General features: G+C 37.0%; 2 protein-coding genes across 2 annotated transcripts; both read right to left on the bottom strand.

The window, feature by feature from the left end:
- Positions 1-5709: 5709 nt before the first annotated feature.
- Positions 5710-18004, bottom strand: mamdc4 (MAM domain containing 4). The gene is made up of 29 exons (XM_042747857.1): positions 18000-18004; positions 17676-17881; positions 16354-16449; positions 16084-16245; positions 14756-14881; positions 14428-14661; positions 13857-13982; positions 13541-13702; positions 13043-13143; positions 12747-12902; positions 12551-12641; positions 12294-12410; positions 11936-12034; positions 11693-11830; positions 11469-11608; positions 10986-11088; positions 10775-10879; positions 10545-10676; positions 10269-10396; positions 9810-10023; positions 9064-9197; positions 8856-8984; positions 8653-8743; positions 8171-8320; positions 7951-8076; positions 7303-7427; positions 7110-7209; positions 6752-6942; positions 5710-6355 (listed from the first exon to the last, which is right to left on the bottom strand). Exons 1-29 carry the CDS (start codon positions 18002-18004, stop codon positions 6317-6319), a joined length of 3726 nt encoding a protein of 1241 aa, XP_042603791.1. The 3' UTR covers positions 5710-6316.
- Positions 18005-18375: 371 nt separating this feature from the next.
- On the bottom strand, positions 18376-20137 carry phpt1 (phosphohistidine phosphatase 1). Its single transcript, XM_019073169.2, has 3 exons — positions 19903-20137; positions 18935-19062; positions 18376-18857 (listed from the first exon to the last, which is right to left on the bottom strand). Exons 1-3 carry the CDS (start codon positions 20045-20047, stop codon positions 18765-18767), a joined length of 366 nt encoding a protein of 121 aa, XP_018928714.1. The 5' UTR covers positions 20048-20137; the 3' UTR covers positions 18376-18764.
- Between the last annotated feature and the right edge of the window lie 153 nt (positions 20138-20290).

Below are 20290 nucleotides of genomic sequence, written 5' to 3' on the forward strand. Positions count from 1 at the left end.
ACTTAATATCTTCTGTCATTTTGCTTCTTAAGTAAACATGTCTTGATTTAAGAATGTTATTTGCACTTGAAAACAAGACAAAAATCTGAACCCCACTGAACACTTCTGGGATGCCAGACTTTGTCACCCAACTTTACTGATACTTTTGTGTTTGAATGAAAGCAAATATCCCATGCCATGTTCCAACATTCAAAACAAAGCCACCCCATCTCTTTTAATGTCAGTAGTTTTGATATTAAATGTTTGTTGTAAATGTACATTCACTATGGGTGCGGTGTTTGGGTGTCCACATTTGGCCAAATCAATAGAACATATAACCTGTTCTCCCATGACACCTTCATTACTGCAGTTTATAAAAAGAATTCACTGGCAGAGAAGAAAAGGAACTATGAGAGAAGATAAAGATGATACAACCTTTATAACCAGTTTTCCTCACCATTCTGCATTTTTGTGTTGTTCTGGGTGGATGCTGATAAGGTTTGTGAGATAGTGTGAGTCAAAGTAAAACCAAAAAGAGGCAAACCACAATCACCTGAACTATGTTATGTGTTAAAGGAACCAGAACAGATAGAAATGTAACGTTACGTCACTTGCTTACCAACAAAGGATTTTCTGCAGTGAATGGGTGCCGTCAGAATGAGAGTCCAACAGCTGATAAAAACATCACAATAATCCACAAGTTCTCCACACCAATCCAGTCCATTAATTAACATCTTGTGCTTGTAAGGAACAAATCCATCACTAAGGCATTTTAACTTTAAAACATTGCGAAAATATAGTACCAGTCTATAATCCATAATAACACTTCCTCTTGTGAAAAAGTCCATCCTCTGTTGTCCTGTCACAAAATTCACCAACATATTCGTTTAGAACTGTTTGATTTGTAAATAGTGCTTGATCTGTTCATATGTCTGTCCTGATACAGACAAGATAACTTCAAATGGAGAAAGCAATATTATGGATAGAGAACTCGTATTTTAACTGAAATGCAGAAGCAATGGTTTGAAGTTTGAAGAACAAAAATGCAGCTTTTGGCTTCACAAGACATTAACTGATGGAGATGTGTGGATTATTGCAATGTTTTTAATGTTGCAGTGGATCCACTGTTGAGCAAGTGATGTAATGCTAAATTTCTCAAAATCTGTTCCAGTGCATATGCATATTTAATGAGTCTCAATACACAGTTGGATACACAGGTTTACACTTGACTTGTCACATCTAAAACAATAATTTGCAATTCATTTACAAATTGTAATAAGGTCAGAAACAACAAATTGAATAAGAAACATATAAATCATGTTAAAAAAAAAGTAGCAGATGATTTTCATCAAAAGCGATGCAGGTTGAACGCTGCAATCTGGGATTCATTTCCATACTTAAGTGCACAGTGAGATTACATTGTTAATGTGACAGGAGATCTTGAATCACCTCAAATTGTGACGGAACTTTGCGTTTGGTTACCACAACACACATTAAGTTTATGTGATAATTGCAGCTTTCAAATCACTAACAAAAAATCTGGTTCTACAAACATTCTTCAAAGATTAGTTCACTCATAAATTAAAATTCTGTCAATGTTTTCTCACCCTTATGTTATTCCAAATGCGTATGACTAACTTTCTTTTCTCTGTTGAACACAAAAAAATTTTCTGCTCCTCATGCACAGCTATCATATGGCTTCAGAAAAATGACTTCACTTGCTGTTTGTGTCTATTTTGAAGCATTGTAACGACAGAAAAAAAAAAATACAGTAAGTACATTTTTCAAAATTTCTCATATGTTTGCAATGACAATGAGGGTGACTAAATGATGACAGAATTTCAATTTCTAGGTGAACTATATCTAGAAATTAACCTCTAGAGATGTCCACAATTACAGCGAATAGGAAAAACTATTTTTTGAGCATCATAGTTGAGATTATATAATCATGAACTGGCAGTGAGCGGTCCAGCATAGCTTCAGTGATTGATCACAGTACAGAAAGGATGATTAGGAACCACATTTATGGATCGTATGTCCACAGCGGCCCTCGTGTCACACTTTCCTGACAATATGTCCAGTTTTCTTTGAGCCTCGTCTCCACACCGGCTGGCTACTGACTGTCCATGTTCCATGACGGTCACGGGAACTGTGGGTATAAAGCCCACATAGTTATTAAAACATAGAAACATGCAGATATTTAATTAGCTTCTGTTGTTTTAAAAGCTAAATTTGAGCGTTTTACTGAAAGTGAACACTGTGAATATTAAGATACAATTAAAGTTGCTTCAGTCAAATGAAGTAATATTAATTTAGATGTTAGCATAATCATATTTAGGTCACTTACAAGACATTTTAGGCATACAGGATAACTCTCTTTATATTTGTGGGTGTCCCAGAAAGAAGTTGGTCAAATTGAGTTAACTTAAGGGACAATTTTATCAAATCTGTGAGGTAAAATACACATAAAAACATCTTACCTGGAGCACGACATAAGGCGTTTGTGAGGTTTGGCTGCTTGTCTCCTGTACTGCATCAGTCCACACACCAGCTCGTGGGCTATCATGACGTAAAGTAAGAATATGAGCACACCGGGGTCCATGCTGCAGGAGCGGGGTTAAGTTAGTTTTGTTTTCTATATTCGTGACACATTCAGAGATAAACGGCAATAACTCCAAAAAGACTTGGCCTAAAAAATCTAAACAATGTGACCGCCAAAAGGGCAGAGCTGATCATGTTTTACAGCCTTCTTTTTAATAATTTTCGCTCTATGTAAGAAGTACTGCCCCGCACAAGCCGTCGCAATGTGCATTAAACAGGGAGAGCTCGCGCTTCGCGCAGGTTTCGGTAAGGGACCGTGGGGACAGTGCAATTTTTCTTCGTTTGTTTTCTATAGGTCAGTGGGCGGTGTTTTTGTAATAGCTTTTCAGTTAAAGAGCCTGTAGACATGAGACCAGTGTCAATCAATACAGGGGGACAGTGAACGTCTTTCACGATTCTCTTTTCTAGTGGCTGATTAGGGAATTGCATGTCCAAAATTAACTTTCTTTTTGTAATAACTTTTTACATCAGAGAGACAGAGGCATGAAACCAGAGTCCATCAATAGAGGGGGACAATAGATTTTTTTTTTTTTTCCAACCACCCATTTTACCCCTCCTGGTAGAAAAGGGAATTGCATGTCCAAAATTAACCTTCTTTTTGCAATAACTTGGAAGATAGAGATATGAGACCAGTGTCAATCAATACAGGGGGACAGTGGATATTTTTTACAACTTTTCATTTTACCCTAGTGGCTGTTTAGGAATTTTATGTCCAAACTTAACCTTCTTTTTGTAACTTTTTGAGTTTTCTATCAGGGAGACAGAGATATCAATCCTGTGTCAATCAATAGATAGCAACAGTGGGCATCTTTTACAACCTGTCTTTTTACCCCTACTGGTTGCAAGTGTGATTGCATGTCTACATCCTTTGCATTTTATCAGACTCCTCCGTCTCTGGGGGCAGCTGTGGCCTAATGGTTAGAGACTTGGACTTGTAACCAGAAGGTCGCAGGTTCGAGTCTCGGTGCTGGCAGGAGTTGTAGGTGGGAGGGAGTGAATGAACGGCGCTCTCTTCCACCCTCAATACCCATGGCTGAAGTGCCCTTGAGCAAGGCACTGAACCCCAGTTGCTCCCCGGGCGCTGGATATAGCTGCCCACTGCTCCGGGTGTGTGTTCACTGCTCCGGGAGTGTGTTCACTGTGTGTTCACTTCTCACTGCTGTGTGTGTGCACTTGGATGGGTTAAATGCAGAGCACCAATTTCGAGTATGGGTTACCATACTTGACAAATGTCACGACTTTCACTTTCACTCTATGGCTACACATTCATCATCATATGCTCTGGCTCCACTGTGGCTTTCCGGATCTTCCCCTGCACCTGTGCCATCTGCTCCACCTTGGCCCTCCAGATCCTTTGCATCACCCTGGCTCTACGGCTCTCTGACCTGGGCACCCTTACCACCGGCTCCGCCTCTGTCAGTCCTAGAGTCGTCAGCCCTTCATTTATTATGACTCCTCCCTCCATCGTCTCCACCGTGGGCCGCATTCCTGGCTGTGGTCTGGATCCCGGCTTGTTGCTCCTGGCTCCTCCCTCCATCTACTCCTTCCTGACTCCTTACTCAATCAGCTCTGTCCTGGTTCCTCAGGCTGTCTGCTCCTCCAGGGCTCCTTCCCTCCATCATCGCCTCCTTGGTCTTCTGCCTGCCTGACAAACCCTTTGCCTGCCCCTAATTCTCCTCTCAAACCTCCCCCCATCCTTTTGCATCCTGCTATGGCGAGAATTCACGCCTTCCAGGAGGGAGCATTCTGTCATGGTTTCTGTTAGTTTTGACTTTGTTTGCCTGTGTAGTTTAGTTTTTTTCCCTAGTTTCTGTCCTTTTGATTACACTGGTGAGTTCACTTGTGTCTTGTTAACTATCATTGTTTAGTCTGTGTATTTAAGTTGTTGTCTGTTCAGTTTCAGTTTGACAGTTATTGTTTGAATTGATTGACACTGGTCTCATGTCTACAGGACCTTTAACTAAAAGGCTATTACAAAAACATTGTGCCGTAGCAAAAAAACGAAGAAAAATTGCACTTTCCCCACGGTCCCTTACCGAGCTCTTCCAGCTTAATGCACATTGCGACGGCTTGTGAGGGGCAGTACTTATTACATCGAGCGAAAATTATTAAAAAGAAGGCTGTAAAACATAATCAGCTCTGCCCTTTTGGTGGTCACATTGTTTAGATTTTTTAGGGCAGGTCGTTTTGGAGTAATTGCCGTTTATCTCTGAATGTGTCACGAATCTCTAAAACAAAACTAACTTAACCCCGCTCCTGCAGCGAAGTGCAAGTATTCACTATCTGACAGGTTTTTGTACAGCAATGCAGATTGCAGGGATAGATTATAGTGAATTTAGTAACAGCATGCTGTCACACGGTCTGTTACCCTCCATGAGTTACTTCTCAAAAACAATTCATAAACGGCGATATTTTGCTCCCCTTCATTGGTTTTATAATCCGAGCTTTAATTTTGAGCACAGCAAAGCTTTCCATCTTTTACTGGTGACGAAGCGTGAGGATTTTCGACAGACGGACTGGGAGGATGTTGCCGTGGAGACGTCGCCGTTGCTAAGAGACGTCGTAATTCGGTTTCGGATCTGTCTGTAGTGTCGAGTTTGAAAAGAAAATACGTCATAATTGTATGTGAGAAAAATGTTTGTTATATTCGCAATGTTTATTTTATAAAATACATTCCGCGATGAGGGCGCCTTTTGTCCCTCTTGAATATGTGTGTAAACGACTTTAACAAGCTGACAACAACTTTTACTGTGGTATTATAGACGCTTTTGACGACACATCTTCAAAAAAAATAAATAAAAAAAAATTAATAATAATACAGCAACTTCATTTGTAATCTTTTTTGTATTGTATAAATATATATATATATATTATATATTATATATATATATATATATATATTTTTTTTTTTTTTTTTTTTTTTTCAGTAGAAGACAATCTGATTTAATAAACACCTTGTTAATGGGTAAAACAACTTTTTAAGTCAGTCATGTCTATCTATCGACATACATGTACAATTTATTTACACTTTAAGATATTCTTTGAGAAAATATTTAGGTTGCAGAATATAGTTGTATAATACTCCTATTAATTGCAGATGAGACACTTTTTAAATAAATTCTCAATTTAATCTTACATTTTGTTTTCATATGCAGAATGGGAATACAATACAATACACTTAACACCTCAAATGGTTAATTTACTTCACTTTCAACTCTCCCATAACAAAAACGATGCATTGTACCCTTGAAAATATAGTGCATTCTTTTGGAACCTCTGTTTAATGAGAGAATCCATAAAGTTGAAAGACTATTTACTAGTTACATCAATCTCAGTGATGGCCATGGTGAACCCAAACCACTTACACCACAGATCCATTAACAATATACATCATGGACATCTAATCGTACAGGGCTTGTTGATTGTTTGCTTTTTGTTTACACGGCTTTTCTGTTTTTAATGTATATCATACATTAAATGACATTATATTGGATTGGTCCACTTGTTTGAAGACTTTAATTTATATCCTGTGATGGCATATAAAACAGTCCATAGTGAAGGTATTTGACTCCAATGTTTCACTCTTAGTAAAGATAACTCTATATCGTGTAGTATATTTTTGCACGTGTTATGACTGGGCTAGTCCTGCCAAAGTGGCACAAGCAGTTCTCCTGCTGTGATGTCACAGTTTTACTGAAAGGCTGCCAGTTGGTGGCAAAGTCACCACAACAAACTCCTACGGTCCTGTATTTTCATTCAGCCCCTCCATACTTTCCTGTAAACAAGCAAGCACACAAAAGGATATTGAAATATTGAAGCACAGTTTATATTATAAGAGATTATATTAAACCAATATGACTTTCTTTCATCTGTGGAACACAAAACGTGAAATTCTGAAGACTATACTTGTTCTTTTCCATGCAATTACAATAAATGGTGACTAGAGCTTTCAAGATTCAGAAATGATGCAAAAACTCAATAACAGTACCTATGTGACTTCTCAAGCCTTCAAACATGACTTCTTAAGCCATACAATAAGTACGTTTAGTGTAAAACAAACATAAAATGCATCTTTTTGATCTCCACAACAGAAATGAAGTACGGGTTTGGAATTAAAGGGGGGCGGAGTAAAAAATCCCTTCAACACAAAATAAGACCATATATAACTTACAGCATTTCCAGATTCATACGTGTCATTGCCAAAGCCAACACAGTTTATTTGAGATACGTTTGATTCTTGTATTAAAGCATTGGCTTTATGTTTAGTCTTCAGGTAGAACACCAGCAAGGCAGTGAGAAGCACTAAGAGCACAATGACGACTACAACAGAGGCCACAATGGTTCCTGTGTTGTCAGATGAGGCTGAAAATATATATAAAAAAGTATATAAAAAGATTTTCACTAAACAAAGATTTCACCCATATCTCATTCATGTTCATACAGAATCATAGGTATGATGGTAACAAAAATACATAAAAATGTAAACGACTCGAAAGTAAACTAAATCTTGGTATAGGAAGAACTCTTACTTTGGTCTGTCTTCTGCCCAGCACAGTTCACCCCATCTGTATAGCGTATGTCATCCAAAGCAAGAACACCCTTCTCACCTTTAAATCCTTCTAGTACAATCTGCCTCCCGTTAAAACACAGACAATCAGTATAATCACACTCAAATTATCATTTAAAAACCTATATGAATAGAGTACAGTTGGCTTTGGTAACCTGGTACTCTGTTTCCGAGGTGATATTGACTCTGAAGAGTTCCCAGTTTCCACCTCCTTCATGCAGCGTCAGCAATTCATGTCTGGTCCCTTCAGACAGCCTCCACACTGTAAGTTTAGTGTCATCTTCACCAAGAAAGCAATAGAATAATCATTAAGAAATTAAATCCAAAGTAACTAACAGTGCATTTTACAGGATATGTAATAGCGGGATGCTCGTTTTAAGGAAAAGTATGGTGTATAATCACTAGAGAGATTTTTTGACAAATATGTTATAAGTTAATAATGGGTTAATAAGAGTGTACGTTTTTGGAAGAAGAAAAAAAAAAGCAGCCATTACTCCATTCTTAAGTGTCACATGATCCTTCATTCTAATGTGTTGATTTAGAAAACAGTTGTGCTGCTTAATATTGAATATATGAATATAAAATTCAAAAGAAACAGAAAACTTCTGTAACATTATAAATGTATAAATGTCACTTTTGTCCATTTTTATGCATACTTGCTGAATAGAAGTCCTGTTTTCTTTCAAAAAATGAATTAATTTATTTCCTTCATGATTCCAATCTTGGTCACTGACATGCTAAACAACTTAGATTATAAACAACCCAAACTAACCATTCGATGATATAGACACATATATACATACACATGGTTGGCTGATAAACCCAAAAGCTCAGACAGGTTCCTTTGGTTGGAGCCAGGTGAGGGCTCAGCAGCCAGGCATTCTGGGTAGCGGTGTCACGCTTGGAGTTAGGAAGGACCAAGAAGTGTCCTAGAGTCAGAAAAAAGACAAAATTACACCCAGTTCCTCAAAAATACAGGAGCTGGTGACAAAATCTTTATTATGAGTTAAGAGCATAAATCACCTTCTTCAGTGTATAGTGTGTGGTCATATGGTGGTGTGCTGTAGAACATCTCAGCTTGCACACTGGTCAGGTCCCAGTCTAACCAGTCTACAGATGGGTTCTGAGTATTGGACCAACCACACAGACCTTTCTCGAAATCACAGACGCTATCTGAAATACACACATAATGCAAATAACAATTATTACAACAATACAAAAAAAGATAAATAATCTAAGATATATATATATATATATATATATATATATATATATATATATATATATATATATATATATATATATATAGTAATAATAAAGAACAAGATAATTCATTATTAAAAAAATTGAATATTAATAATAATAAATAAGATGCAGAAGCAAGATTATGAAGATTTTTGAAGATATATATATTTTTTTCCATTTTAAATAACATAACACTAATTCATTCCCAATAAGAACAGGAATGGGTATTGAGAAAGTAAATGGTGTAAATTTCGAATGACCTGTTGTGGGGCAGCTGTGAGTCGAGTAGGTGATGTCATCAATGGCGATAAAACTGACTAGGTCTCCTTCACCCTTCACCTCAAACTCCAGCTGAATCCAAAAAATACATAAAACCCTCACACTCAGACTAAACACAATAAATTAACAAAACAGGTTTCACTGCATTACATTACTATTCAAGGCAAGGCATCAGATCACTTACTTGCCAATCCCCATTCCAGTTGACATTACCTTGGCCATGACGCCAAGCATGTCCCTGCCTGATGCCACTGGAGAATAACTGTATTCTGTTTCCATCAGTTGGCTTTACATAGACATTCAGCGTGCCTGTGTGGGGACACATATACAGTTTTTACCTGCGAACGAATAGTTGTTGTAAAAATTATTATGTTATTGTTGTTTTATTTGGTTTTTTTTCTTCTTGTGTGTTGTAAGAAATGTACACATTCGGTGTGAGACAAACCTCTACGCACAGGGGAAGTCAAGGTGGTCACACTGCCCTCGGGAAGGATGTCAGAACTGCTGTGGGCCAGCATGTAGAAACCTGGTCACAACATACCATTCATATCATTCATTTGAACTAATCCAGCTAAAAGAGAAAACCTGGTAAAAACAGGTTAAAGGAATAGTTAAATAAACATTTTCTGAAGATGTTCTCACCCTCAGGCCAACCGAGATGTAATATTAGTTTGTTTAGGAGAAATTTAGCATTACATCACTTGCTCACCAAGGGATCCTCTACAGTGAATGGGTGCCGTCAGAATGGGAGTCCAAACAGCTGATAAAAACACCACAATAATCTACAAGTAATCCACACAACTCCCGGCCATATTACAAACACACAGCCTTTCACTTCATAAGACATTATTTGATGGACTGGAGTCTTGTGGATGATTGTGATGTTTTTATCAACTGTTTGGACTCTCATTCTGACGGCACCCATTCACTGCAGAGGATCCATTGATGAGCAAGTGATGTAATGCTAAATTTCTCCAAATCTGTTCAGATGAAGTAGCAAACTACATCAGTACATTTAAAAAAAAAATTGTTTGTGCAGGATTGTAAGCTGTTAGTGAATGAGAAGCCAAAACACTGAGTGCAAAAGCGTTTGATCAAAACTGAGCTCGAATTTCTTTAATTTTCAAATTTCCCTCACCATTTTCTGTCTCTAAGCTATGGTCCGTCTTGGGTCCAGTTTTTGTTGAAGCCCAACTCTGGCGTATCCACCTGGCTCTTCCAGAACTGGTGTAGCCACAAGTCTGACTCTCAAACGAGCACATAGTAGGCAAAGAACATGGTCCTGCCACAAACGCCACATCATCTAAAGCCAACTGACCATCAAAACCAGAGCGAGTGGCCTCAAACACCAGCTACATATGAGAGATAAAGAGAGACAGAATAAAAAAAAAAAAAAAAAAGTAGAAACGAGGATAAGACGATTAAAGCAATTGTTAATATTAAAAATGTTAAACATCCCCTTTTACAGTCATAAGATGCTTGATATAGTCAGTTTATGTAAGCCATTATCTGTGGTCATTCACAAAGCCATTATGTGTTTTTCTAGTGCTTTTGCTGACAATTATCCTTTAGGCGTGTAAACAACTTTTGTGTGCACCTGGAAAGAGGTGAGCTGAGGAGGCACAGAGCAATGGCCCTCATGCCAAACGTTTCCATGGGCACCGCTGCGCGTCCACAAAAGCTCTTCTGAGCTGTCAGCAAATAGTAGTTTTACACTGAGAGCGCCTGGGAAAGAGAAGATGAAACTAATGAATTATAATGAAGTGTAATGTTTGAACCAGTTACTATGCATAAGCTGTAGGACCTTCTTCTCACACATCAGCTTAACTAAACTGATATTTTAAGAAGCTGGGAATAAGGTGTTCAGATCCACCTGTGTTTGGCCCATAGAGTTTGTAGAAGAAGGACAGACAGTGCTCTGAGTTGCTATACTGTCTGACTGACAGGAGACGTCCAGAAAGACCTCGCAGTGAAGTGTCCCACATATCCACCACCAGACTCCTACCTGAAAAAGAAAGAGATAAGAAAAGTAAGACGTTAGTATTAGAATGCTGATGTTTTCAAACATAAAAAAACAATTAATAATTCAGTCAGCATCCTGACCATCATGGACAGTGTGGTCCATTCCACTATGAAGTCTCCAGTCATAATTATCCGTTTGGTCCTGGTACCATCCACACAAATTTACCTCAAAATTGCATGATATTTCTGTTAGGAGGGGAAAAAATAGATGATGATGCAAAGAGACAATGAAAAACAACCAAGTAAAACAATGAATAAATAAATAAATAATAATAATTATGTTCCTTCTCACCACCAGAGGGCACAAACAGAGCATAACAGTCAACAAAGTGCACATCCGTCACCGCAATCTGGGTACTCGGGGAGAGCTCTTCAGCACGGGCCCTGAACTCTAACTGAGAATGACAAAAGACAGATAGAATGACAGAGAGAATGATAGGACAATAGATAGATAGATAGATAGATAGATAGATAGATAGATAGATAGATTAACTGAGAATGACAAAAGACAGATAGAATGACAGAGACAAGGCATCGACCCCCAACTGCTCCCCGGGCGCCACAGCATAAAATGGCTGCCCACTGCTCCGGGTGTGTGTTCACAGTGTGTGTGTGTGTGTTCACTGCTCTGTGTGTGTGCACTTCGGATGGGTTAAATGCAGAGCACGAATTCTGAGTATGGGTCACCATACTTGGGCTGAATGTCACGTCACTTAGAATGATAGGACAATAGATAGATAGATAGATGTAAATAGAGAGACAGACAGAAAGCTACCTGAAAGCGATGATCTCTGGCTCCAACATAGACTTCCTGCTTTACCCAAATCCCTGCCATCTCATTGGTCCTTCCAGAAAACTCCCACAGCACAGGATGAGTCCCTAACACACTGTCTACAACATATACTGCCAGATCACCTGCAGAGAGAGCAAGAGAATCTGTAGTCTACCATCACGCCGACTTCCAGAGGTGAGACAGGTGTATTACAGCTGATGTTGTACCTATGTGTGGGTTACTGCCGCTGAGACTGTAGGAGAACTGAAGTATGCATGCTGGACCTGATGGACCCAAGAGAGGGGTACGAGTTTGGGCTTCACTTAGCTGCTGCCCAGGAGCGCCAGTCACAGTCAGGAACTCCTCTAATGACACACACACACACACACACACACACACAAATGAAACAAATTCAACTTACCTCATAAAATCATTTCCTAGTTCCATCATAATAAAAACTGACTTTTCACCTTTTATGGTGTCATTATACTCCAGTTTTAGCTCCCAAGCTTGGTTTCCTATACTGGTATCTGTCCAGCCAGAGCTTCCCATCTCATACCAGAAATCCCCTATGTACACAACATCGTGTGAATATGATTATTTTATATCATAAAATAAATATAAAATGTATAAATGAATAGAAAATGTGCCATTGGAAATAAATGTGCGATATGATCTTTTGTTTTAAAGAACTTAAATGTAAAACTAAACAGACTTATATAAATAGCAAAATATGTTATTTTTTTTGGTGTAATTATACACTTAAATACAACAAAAAAAGCATGCAAATACACTGAATGTGAACATATAAATAATGGGGGAACTCACCACACTGAGCCTCATCTTCTCCAGCAGGACAGTCCTTCTTAAAGTCACAGATCTTCAGATCGTCATCTGTGCAAGGGTGAGCGGGAGGCTTTGGAAATCCTGGACGTGACATTGATTCTACATGCAGGGAAATGCAAGAGAGAGAGACTATTGAATAATTTTTTTTTATCATACAATTACACACAATATGCAGGCAAGCATACAGTTGTAGTGTATAATCAATGTAGACAGGCATAAAACTAGAGACTAGAGAGTACCATTGGATAAGCGGCACTCAGGGGACAACACAATATCATCGATAGCGATCCCTCCGTAAGCTTGGTCTCGAATGGCAGCGACAAACAGAATCTGATTGGGGCAAGATCAATAAATTAGATAGCTTTTTATGACAGCAGTGTAATAAAAAGTGACAACCTTGTGTGATGTTGTCAGTGGAGCGATGAGTTCATGTACCTGGAAAGTGCTGCTGACAACAAACTCCACCTCAGCCTTTACCCACAAGTCTCCGAGAGCACCTCCACGTTCCCATACAGGATAGATCTGCTTCTCGGCCACCAACACAGAAAGTCCGCCAGACACTCTGCCAAACTGATGTGTGTACATTACCATCTGTAATTATGAAAAATGGGTGTAAAATTAAGGGCCATAACCACTATAGACATTGAACATCCCATCTCAACCTGATAATGTGGATAGATTTTTGATAAAAACAAGTGCATTAAGTAAGGTATTTGGTACTATATACTTACCCGACAAGGATGCGTGTCATTGGTAGGTGCCAGGGGAGGGCTTTGAAAAGACGTCCAATCACCCTTCATGACATCGGGTTTGGTCACATACAAGAAATGTCCTGAAGAGCAATAATTCATTGATGCTTATTTTGAGACTATTTCAGTGCACATCTTTAACAAAAACTAAAATGAGAACAGAAATAAAAATAAAACAGGAAAAAAATAAAATTTATAAAATACACCTTAAAATATATGTGTAAATACATGAATAACAGGTTCCAAAGTGCCGCAGTTATTTGAAATACAAATTGTTTGTAAAATTATAAAATGTCATTACTGTCACTTTAACGCAATCATTTTAATGCATCCTCACTGTATAAAAATTATAATTTATTTCTTTCTTAAAAAATAAATCTTACTGACTCCAAACCTTTTGAATGGTATATGCTGTATTAAAAAAAATTGAACTTTTGTACATTAAACAATATAAATAAGTTCAGACCGGGCCGCACAAACCTGCCACCGTATTAGTTGTGTGGTCTCTTCCAGGTCCTTTTAGAGGCTCAGAAAGTGATATATTCATCTGGTTTGTCCTTGTCCATTTCAAGGATGATATTGTTCGTAGGTCCCATCCACAAGGGCCATCTTCAAAGTCACAGCTCATGTCCTCTGTATATTCTAAATACACATCAACATAACAAAACGTCAGTGATTATGACTCAAGACCAGCGATGTAACACAGGAATCAAATGCACTAAAGACTAAATCAATGAAATAACATCTCATCATTAACACATCACTGATTTCTCTCACTAGATTCCTGGTCTCTCACCACAGTTCTCTTCATCTGTTCCATCACCACAGTCATCCGTGCTGTCACACACTTTATAGTCCTCCACACATCCTTCCCGCTTACATGTCACAAATCCATGACCGCATGCTCCACTTTCAGTGGGAACTGGAAGAAAGAGGGAATCCAGACATCCTTATTATAACTAAAACTGTGATCCATCTAATGCATTGATCCCCAAAGAACCATGAACATTCAAAATGAGGCACGTGGATTTTAAATGCACCCTCTAAAAAATGTATTTGTACCTTTGATAATTAAGTTGCACAACTGATCTATGTTAAAAAATAAAGAAAGGAAAAGGGAGCCAGGAATGCAACTAGTGCCCTCTTATGAAAAAAAAATTAAGAAATTAAATCAAACTAAATTGTGACCAGTGCACTGGCAAAAATAAAAAATCATAATAAAATTAAAATAAAATAAAAAGAAACTGGGGTTTCATTGGTGCCCCCACAAATAAATAAATAAATAATTAATAAAATAGCTGAATGATGCTTCTGGTTGTTCTGTTCATGAATTAATTCTAACTTCTTTTTTTTTAATTTCTCTTTACCTGGCAAGGCACAATCTAGGAATTTCATCTGATCAATGGACACATCTCCCTGCTTCCCTTCACTGCGTCTCGAATGAAGCTGGATATGGAAAGGGCCCGAGATACGGCCCAGGTAGATGGTGGCCTCCCTCCAGCTGCGGATGCTGGAGCTCTCTGGCCTCCACACCACTGCTTTCTCGCCGTCAGTTTGCCACACCGATCCCCACAGTGGGGTGTCACCCAACCCTGTGTGACCTAAAACACACACCTACAGGGTTAAATGTGTCCCTATCTTCATTTAATTCTGCTCTTCATATTAACTCTTCATGATGTTAGCATGTGTGTGAACCTGAGTCCCAGATGAAGTATCTGAGCTGAAGGCGACAGGTAGGAGAGGAATGTTTTATTGTAGGGGACACAAGCACCGTGGTTCTGGGAATATCTGAAGTCACAGCCGTCACTGCCATGAACCAGCCTGAGGAAAACAGACCCATTACATGAAGAGAAACCTTGATAAAGCTTCAGTATGTTGTTAGGCATCATGAATAACATTTTTACAGCATTTAATAATCTTTGTTAATGTTTTTTTCTGCATATATTAATACATTTAAAATGTGAATTTGTATAAATTAGCATTGGTAAATGTATTAACAACAAAATTTGAATTATTATTGAAAGATATTAAATGCAGATATTAACATTAGCATTGGTAAATGTAATAACAAGTATGAATTATTAATGAAAGATATTAAACGCAGATATTAACCTTAAATGAGCAATGTAAAATGCTTATGATTTTTAAACGCTGTAAAAAAAAGTTAATTTTTCTTTTAAGATAACTAATGCATTAACTAACATATATGAATTGAAAATTTTACTGATTTTTGTTTTTAAACAAAACTATTTTAAACCCCATTTTGTAATTTTTGTACAATTATTATAGATGCAAATAAAATTACATTAACCAAAGTAGGCTAAATTTAATAAAATATATGCATATAATTATAACCAGTTACAACTAAAATATACAGAAGCATTCAACAGTTTGGGGTCAGTAAGAATATATTTCACTGACTTATCTACTAATATATTTTTATTAAAATAATAATATATTTTTTTTGATTTGTTAATGTTTTTGCTATTTTAAATATATATATATATATATATATATATATATATATATATATTACAATGTAATTTATTCCTGTGATGGCAAAGCTGAATATCTTCAATATCAAATAATTCTACTAATATGCTGTACTGGTGATCAAGAAACATATTTATCATCATAATCAATGTTGATAAGATTTGTACAGATAGCTTTTTTTTGTGTGGGATTTCAAAATCATTATTTATTTCAAATAGAAAACCTTTGTAGCATTATTAATGTCTTTACTGTCACTTTTGATCAATTTAATGCATCCTTTCTGAATAAGAAATAAAAAAAAAAAAACAGTTGTGTATTTTTTCTTTATACATTCTTCTAAATTGAAATTTAAATTATTTAAAAAAGAAATCTATCCTTCCTAAATTTGCATTTCCATTTTTAAAATCATGAAGTTAAACTGAAGCAGCTTAGAATGCAGTTTAAGTTTGTATTAAGTAAATCTATTATTGGATTTGGAAAGGCTTTATAAATATAAAGAGCTCCTGCAGTGAGGACGAATTATCATGTACCTGTGGAAGTGCCAGTGGTGTAGTCAGAGGACGGCCCGCTGTCAGGGAGCGTGTTCCCGCTCTGCTGTCTCTGCCACATGTACCCACCTTCATCTGACTGGACAGTCCATCCACACTTCCCCTCATGCTCAAAATCACACATAAAGTCCCGTCCCTGATAACCTAACATTCAGCCAATAAACGAGAACAGGAAAAATGTCAAGAAAAGGACACATAAATACATTAACCAGATACTAGATGGTATGAATATATAGACATTCAGTGTCTTACCACAGTCTTGCTCGTCACTACAGTCTTGGCAGTCACAAACAAAATCACATCTGTCTTCTGGAGAACTGTTACAGTCATTTCGCTCCAGAGCCACAGCTAGCGAACATGAGTAATGATGAAGACACATGATTGGCCTTTCACAGTTGTGTGTATAAAATCCACAACCATGTCACACTTCTATAACTGTACTATTACAGAGACATTATGAAAGCTTTGAGCAATTATCCATTTCATTCCAATTGAACAAAACATTTATGCAATATTTCATAAATAACTATCACACTGAATTTTGCAATTACATGAAAAATAACTCCATTTGAGGGTTTTAAATAAACTAATTAATTTAAATTGATGTTCAAGTTATTAAAAATAAGGTGGCTGAATCAACTTTGGGCAAACATATATATATATATATATATATATATATATATATATATATATATATGTATATATGATGTTTTTGCTGGGAGTTTATTATGGCACTAATAATAAAGAGCATAATTAAGCACTGTAATCATATGCTACCATTTAAACCTTTGGGGTCAGTTAGATTAAAAAAATAAATAAAAAAATAAGTATCATGGCTGCATTTATTTGATCAGAAATAATGTAAAAACTGTAATATGAACATTTAACATATAAACAATATCTATTTTTAATATATCTGAAAATGCAATTTATTCCAGTGATAAATTTTCTGCAGCATTATTCTAGGCTTCAGCGTCACATGATCCTTCAGAAATCATTCTAATATACTGATTTGCTGCTCAAGAAACAATTAAATTATGCTGCAAGTGACTAAAAGTCCAATTAGCCTGAGTTTAGGCTTCAAGACATTAAAAACACTTGGATTTCTGAATCTCCTCTTGTTCAAGTCACAAAGGTCTGTCTTTTTAGTAATCACACGTAGTACGCAGTCAAAGGTCTCTGATACACAAATGTCAGATATGAAGCCGCATTCCAACATACAAGAGCGATAATTCTTAAACAATTCAGAAACTCAATGAGGTACAATGCTAGAGATTGTATAAACTGAGAATATAGTGTAGATGTTTCTGCAACAATCAAATTGCATTTACATTAAAACAGGTTTAACAGTGATTTAACTTAATGAAGCTTATTCATAGAACTATTAATAATTAGTAAAATCAGCTACTAAAATATATAATTGAAAGCACTAAAAATAAAAAGTGAAACAAGAAAAAAAAAAAAGAGACTAATCTTCTATAGTGCACACATGTCCCAAAGTGGCGTTCAATACTTCAAACAAATGACCTGAAAAGGTTTAAAACAAATAAACAGAGAAAAACACCAGATCTCACCCCTCTGACAGAAATTCAGTGTGAGGCACACAAGGAGAATCCAGTGGCAGGTAGCCATGAATCCAGTCTTTCCTTTTACCACCAGAAGACAGAACAAGAGCTCTTCTTCAGCGTACAGTGAGTAAAAGCACCGTCCTGCAGCATATGAAGTTATTCTCTTCACCTGCGTCCCTCCCTCCTGCTTCCACACAGAGATAATATCTGGACTTTACATTTTAACCCCCAGACGTGTCCCAGATCCTTCCTTTAAAGCTGCTCTGTACTTCTGAAAATATGCAGCACGGACAGTTCAGTTTATTTTGGCCTCAACGCCAGATACGTCACTTCATTTTAATCTTCAGGCTTGAAATGACAAAAAATGTGCTAACTTAATGCAGCTGTTTTTAAATGTTGCAAATTCAAAATGTAAATAACATTCGCCGGATGTCGTTAGGTCATAATATTTCAAGTCAAGAAAGTCATTGCTCCTAATGGCATGTTCTATTAAAAAATGCTGACAAACGGATGTGGATCGTTAAGTTTATCAGGCAAGGTTTACAACCACCGATCAGGTCTGAGGGTCCAGATTTATAGCATGGTGCTTTAGAAACCATTAAATCATTGTTGTAGTTAAGCACAGTAATTTGCTTTAACAAGATATTTCCCTCATTGTGACACATGCAAACATTTCTTCCAACTTCAATGAATGACAAAAAAGCAGTTCGGGAAATTTCTTAGAGCACTTCTGTGGACTTTATTATCATCTCAGGATGTTAGCGTTGCACTTTATAACATTTTATGGTATGGATGAAGTACTTAACCTGCTTTATTTTATAATTTCCTATATTTAAAGACCAATGGCTATAAACATAATTGCATTCCTTTTGCTTTGTTGCCATGTGTTAAACTACACATGAAGTGAAAACCAATCAAACATAATGAGGATGGACTCTCCTTTAGTTTTGGAGAAAATGTCTAATCCGTCCATCCATATCAGAAATCTATTAAAGTTGTGTCCTTTCTCAGCCTTGGCACATCAAGACTTGAATGCTGTGTTAAGACAGGTAGGTTTGAAATAGCGTCCTTATACGCAGCTGTCATGTAACCCATTCAATACCCTTCATCCGCCCAGGTCACCTCATAGTCTGGGTAATGGGTTTTTATCTTCTCTGTGGAAACTGAATGCCTAGCTCTCCCAAATCCCTGAAAAAAATGAACTGATTACTGGATAATCAAATTAAAGGAATATAAATGGTTTAACATTAGAACATCATGCGTACCATGGAATAACCGTAGACGTGGATCTTTTTTGCAGCACTGTCATGTTTGATTCTTCCACCTCCGAGACATTCACAATCCAGTCCTCCATCTCTCTCCAGTTCTCCAGCCACACGGTCATAGATATCAGCTTGAGGAGATAACATGTTATGAAGGTTTTGTAGCTAAACACAAAGAAACTTTTGTTCCCCTATCAAATTTGTGGATTGCTTGTATTTAAGCAAACTCGAGTGCTTTAAAACGTTAGTAAAATGAAAGCTAGAAAAGTTGAAAATCTAATACAGAGGAAAAAGGAAAGAGAAAATAATAGTAATATGCAAAATAGATGATTAATTGTTGTAAGACATAAAAGACCAATTATAAAGCAATATGCAAAAAAAGGAGACCAATCACAACGATTCAATATGCTAGACATTTATTTATTCATTCTATTTCTCCCAGTGACGCGAATCTTTTGAATCAGTTCATTGAAAAAGATTCATTCATTGGCTGTTTCTGCATATGGAGACTATCACTGCCTCCGAATGTGCATACTATCAACGCTATCTGCCCTAAATATTATGGAAAATCACTAAAATAACATAGAATTTAGGATGGGAATTATGTACATTGGGACGCAGGCTGTCTTCTGTTTTGAGTGAGTCACTTCAGTGAACGAACGAGTCAACGCATATAAGTGCAGAACGACTGGGTTGCTTTAAAAAATTGTCAAAATAAAACATTCTTAAAAGAAACATCATAATTTAATTAATAACAGCATCAAAACCAAGAGATTCGATATTGGCCTAGTATTTCCCCTAAATACAATGTTTTAGGATATTAATTAAGTTTGTCTGAACCAAAATCAAGATTTGGCAGCTGTCATTCAGCTACAGCTGTAAAATGTATTTGTCTCACATTCAAAACCAATTGCGTTCAGTAAATGTGCACACCACCTGTCATTCATTCAAACACTTGAATGGATCCCTACCATGATACTCGGCCCATGCGTATCCTCTCACAATATCAACATATGAATCGTCGTCTTTGCTGTTTACTCGTATGAGGACGTATTTGAAGACGCCGTTGGGATCTAAATCAGCTTCTGGGATTTTAGCGAGACGTTCGGCGGACATTATTGCAAAAGCGTGGAGAAAATCCTTACACTACAAGCAAGTTCAGTACAAACACTTCATTTACCACTGCTACGTTTTGACGTACTGGAATGAACGTTCTCGCATTAGCGACACCTAGAGGGCTGGAGCAAAACGACATGCTTAGATTACATCAAGTATGGTATGTTTATGCAAAACAAAGCGGCTGAATTTTTTGTGTAATGCTATTTTTTATTAGAGGTAAGTTTTTTGTCATGTAATGTA

The sequence above is a fragment of the Cyprinus carpio genome, chromosome B21 (genome assembly GCF_018340385.1).
Source record: "Cyprinus carpio isolate SPL01 chromosome B21, ASM1834038v1, whole genome shotgun sequence".
Taxonomy (NCBI): domain Eukaryota; kingdom Metazoa; phylum Chordata; class Actinopteri; order Cypriniformes; family Cyprinidae; genus Cyprinus; species Cyprinus carpio.

Bases quoted from the DNA above. Each gene is read 5' to 3' on its own strand.
- mamdc4 (XM_042747857.1), bottom strand. The intron at 12,642-12,746 runs GTACATGAACTC...TGCCCCAATCAG, and splicing joins TTGTCAGCAGCACTTTCCAG to ATTCTGTTTGTCGCTGCCAT. The intron at 6,356-6,751 runs GTAAGTTATATA...GCTTGTTTACAG, and splicing joins CGTATGAATCTGGAAATGCT to GAAAGTATGGAGGGGCTGAA.
- phpt1 (XM_019073169.2), bottom strand. From the start codon at position 20,047: ATGTCCGCCGAACGTCTCGCTAAAATCCCAGAAGCTGATTTAGATCCC. The intron at 19,063-19,902 runs GTAGGGATCCAT...TATCTCCTCAAG, and splicing joins CGCATGGGCCGAGTATCATG to CTGATATCTATGACCGTGTG. The intron at 18,858-18,934 runs GTACGCATGATG...CATTTTTTTCAG, and splicing joins ACGTCTACGGTTATTCCATG to GGATTTGGGAGAGCTAGGCA.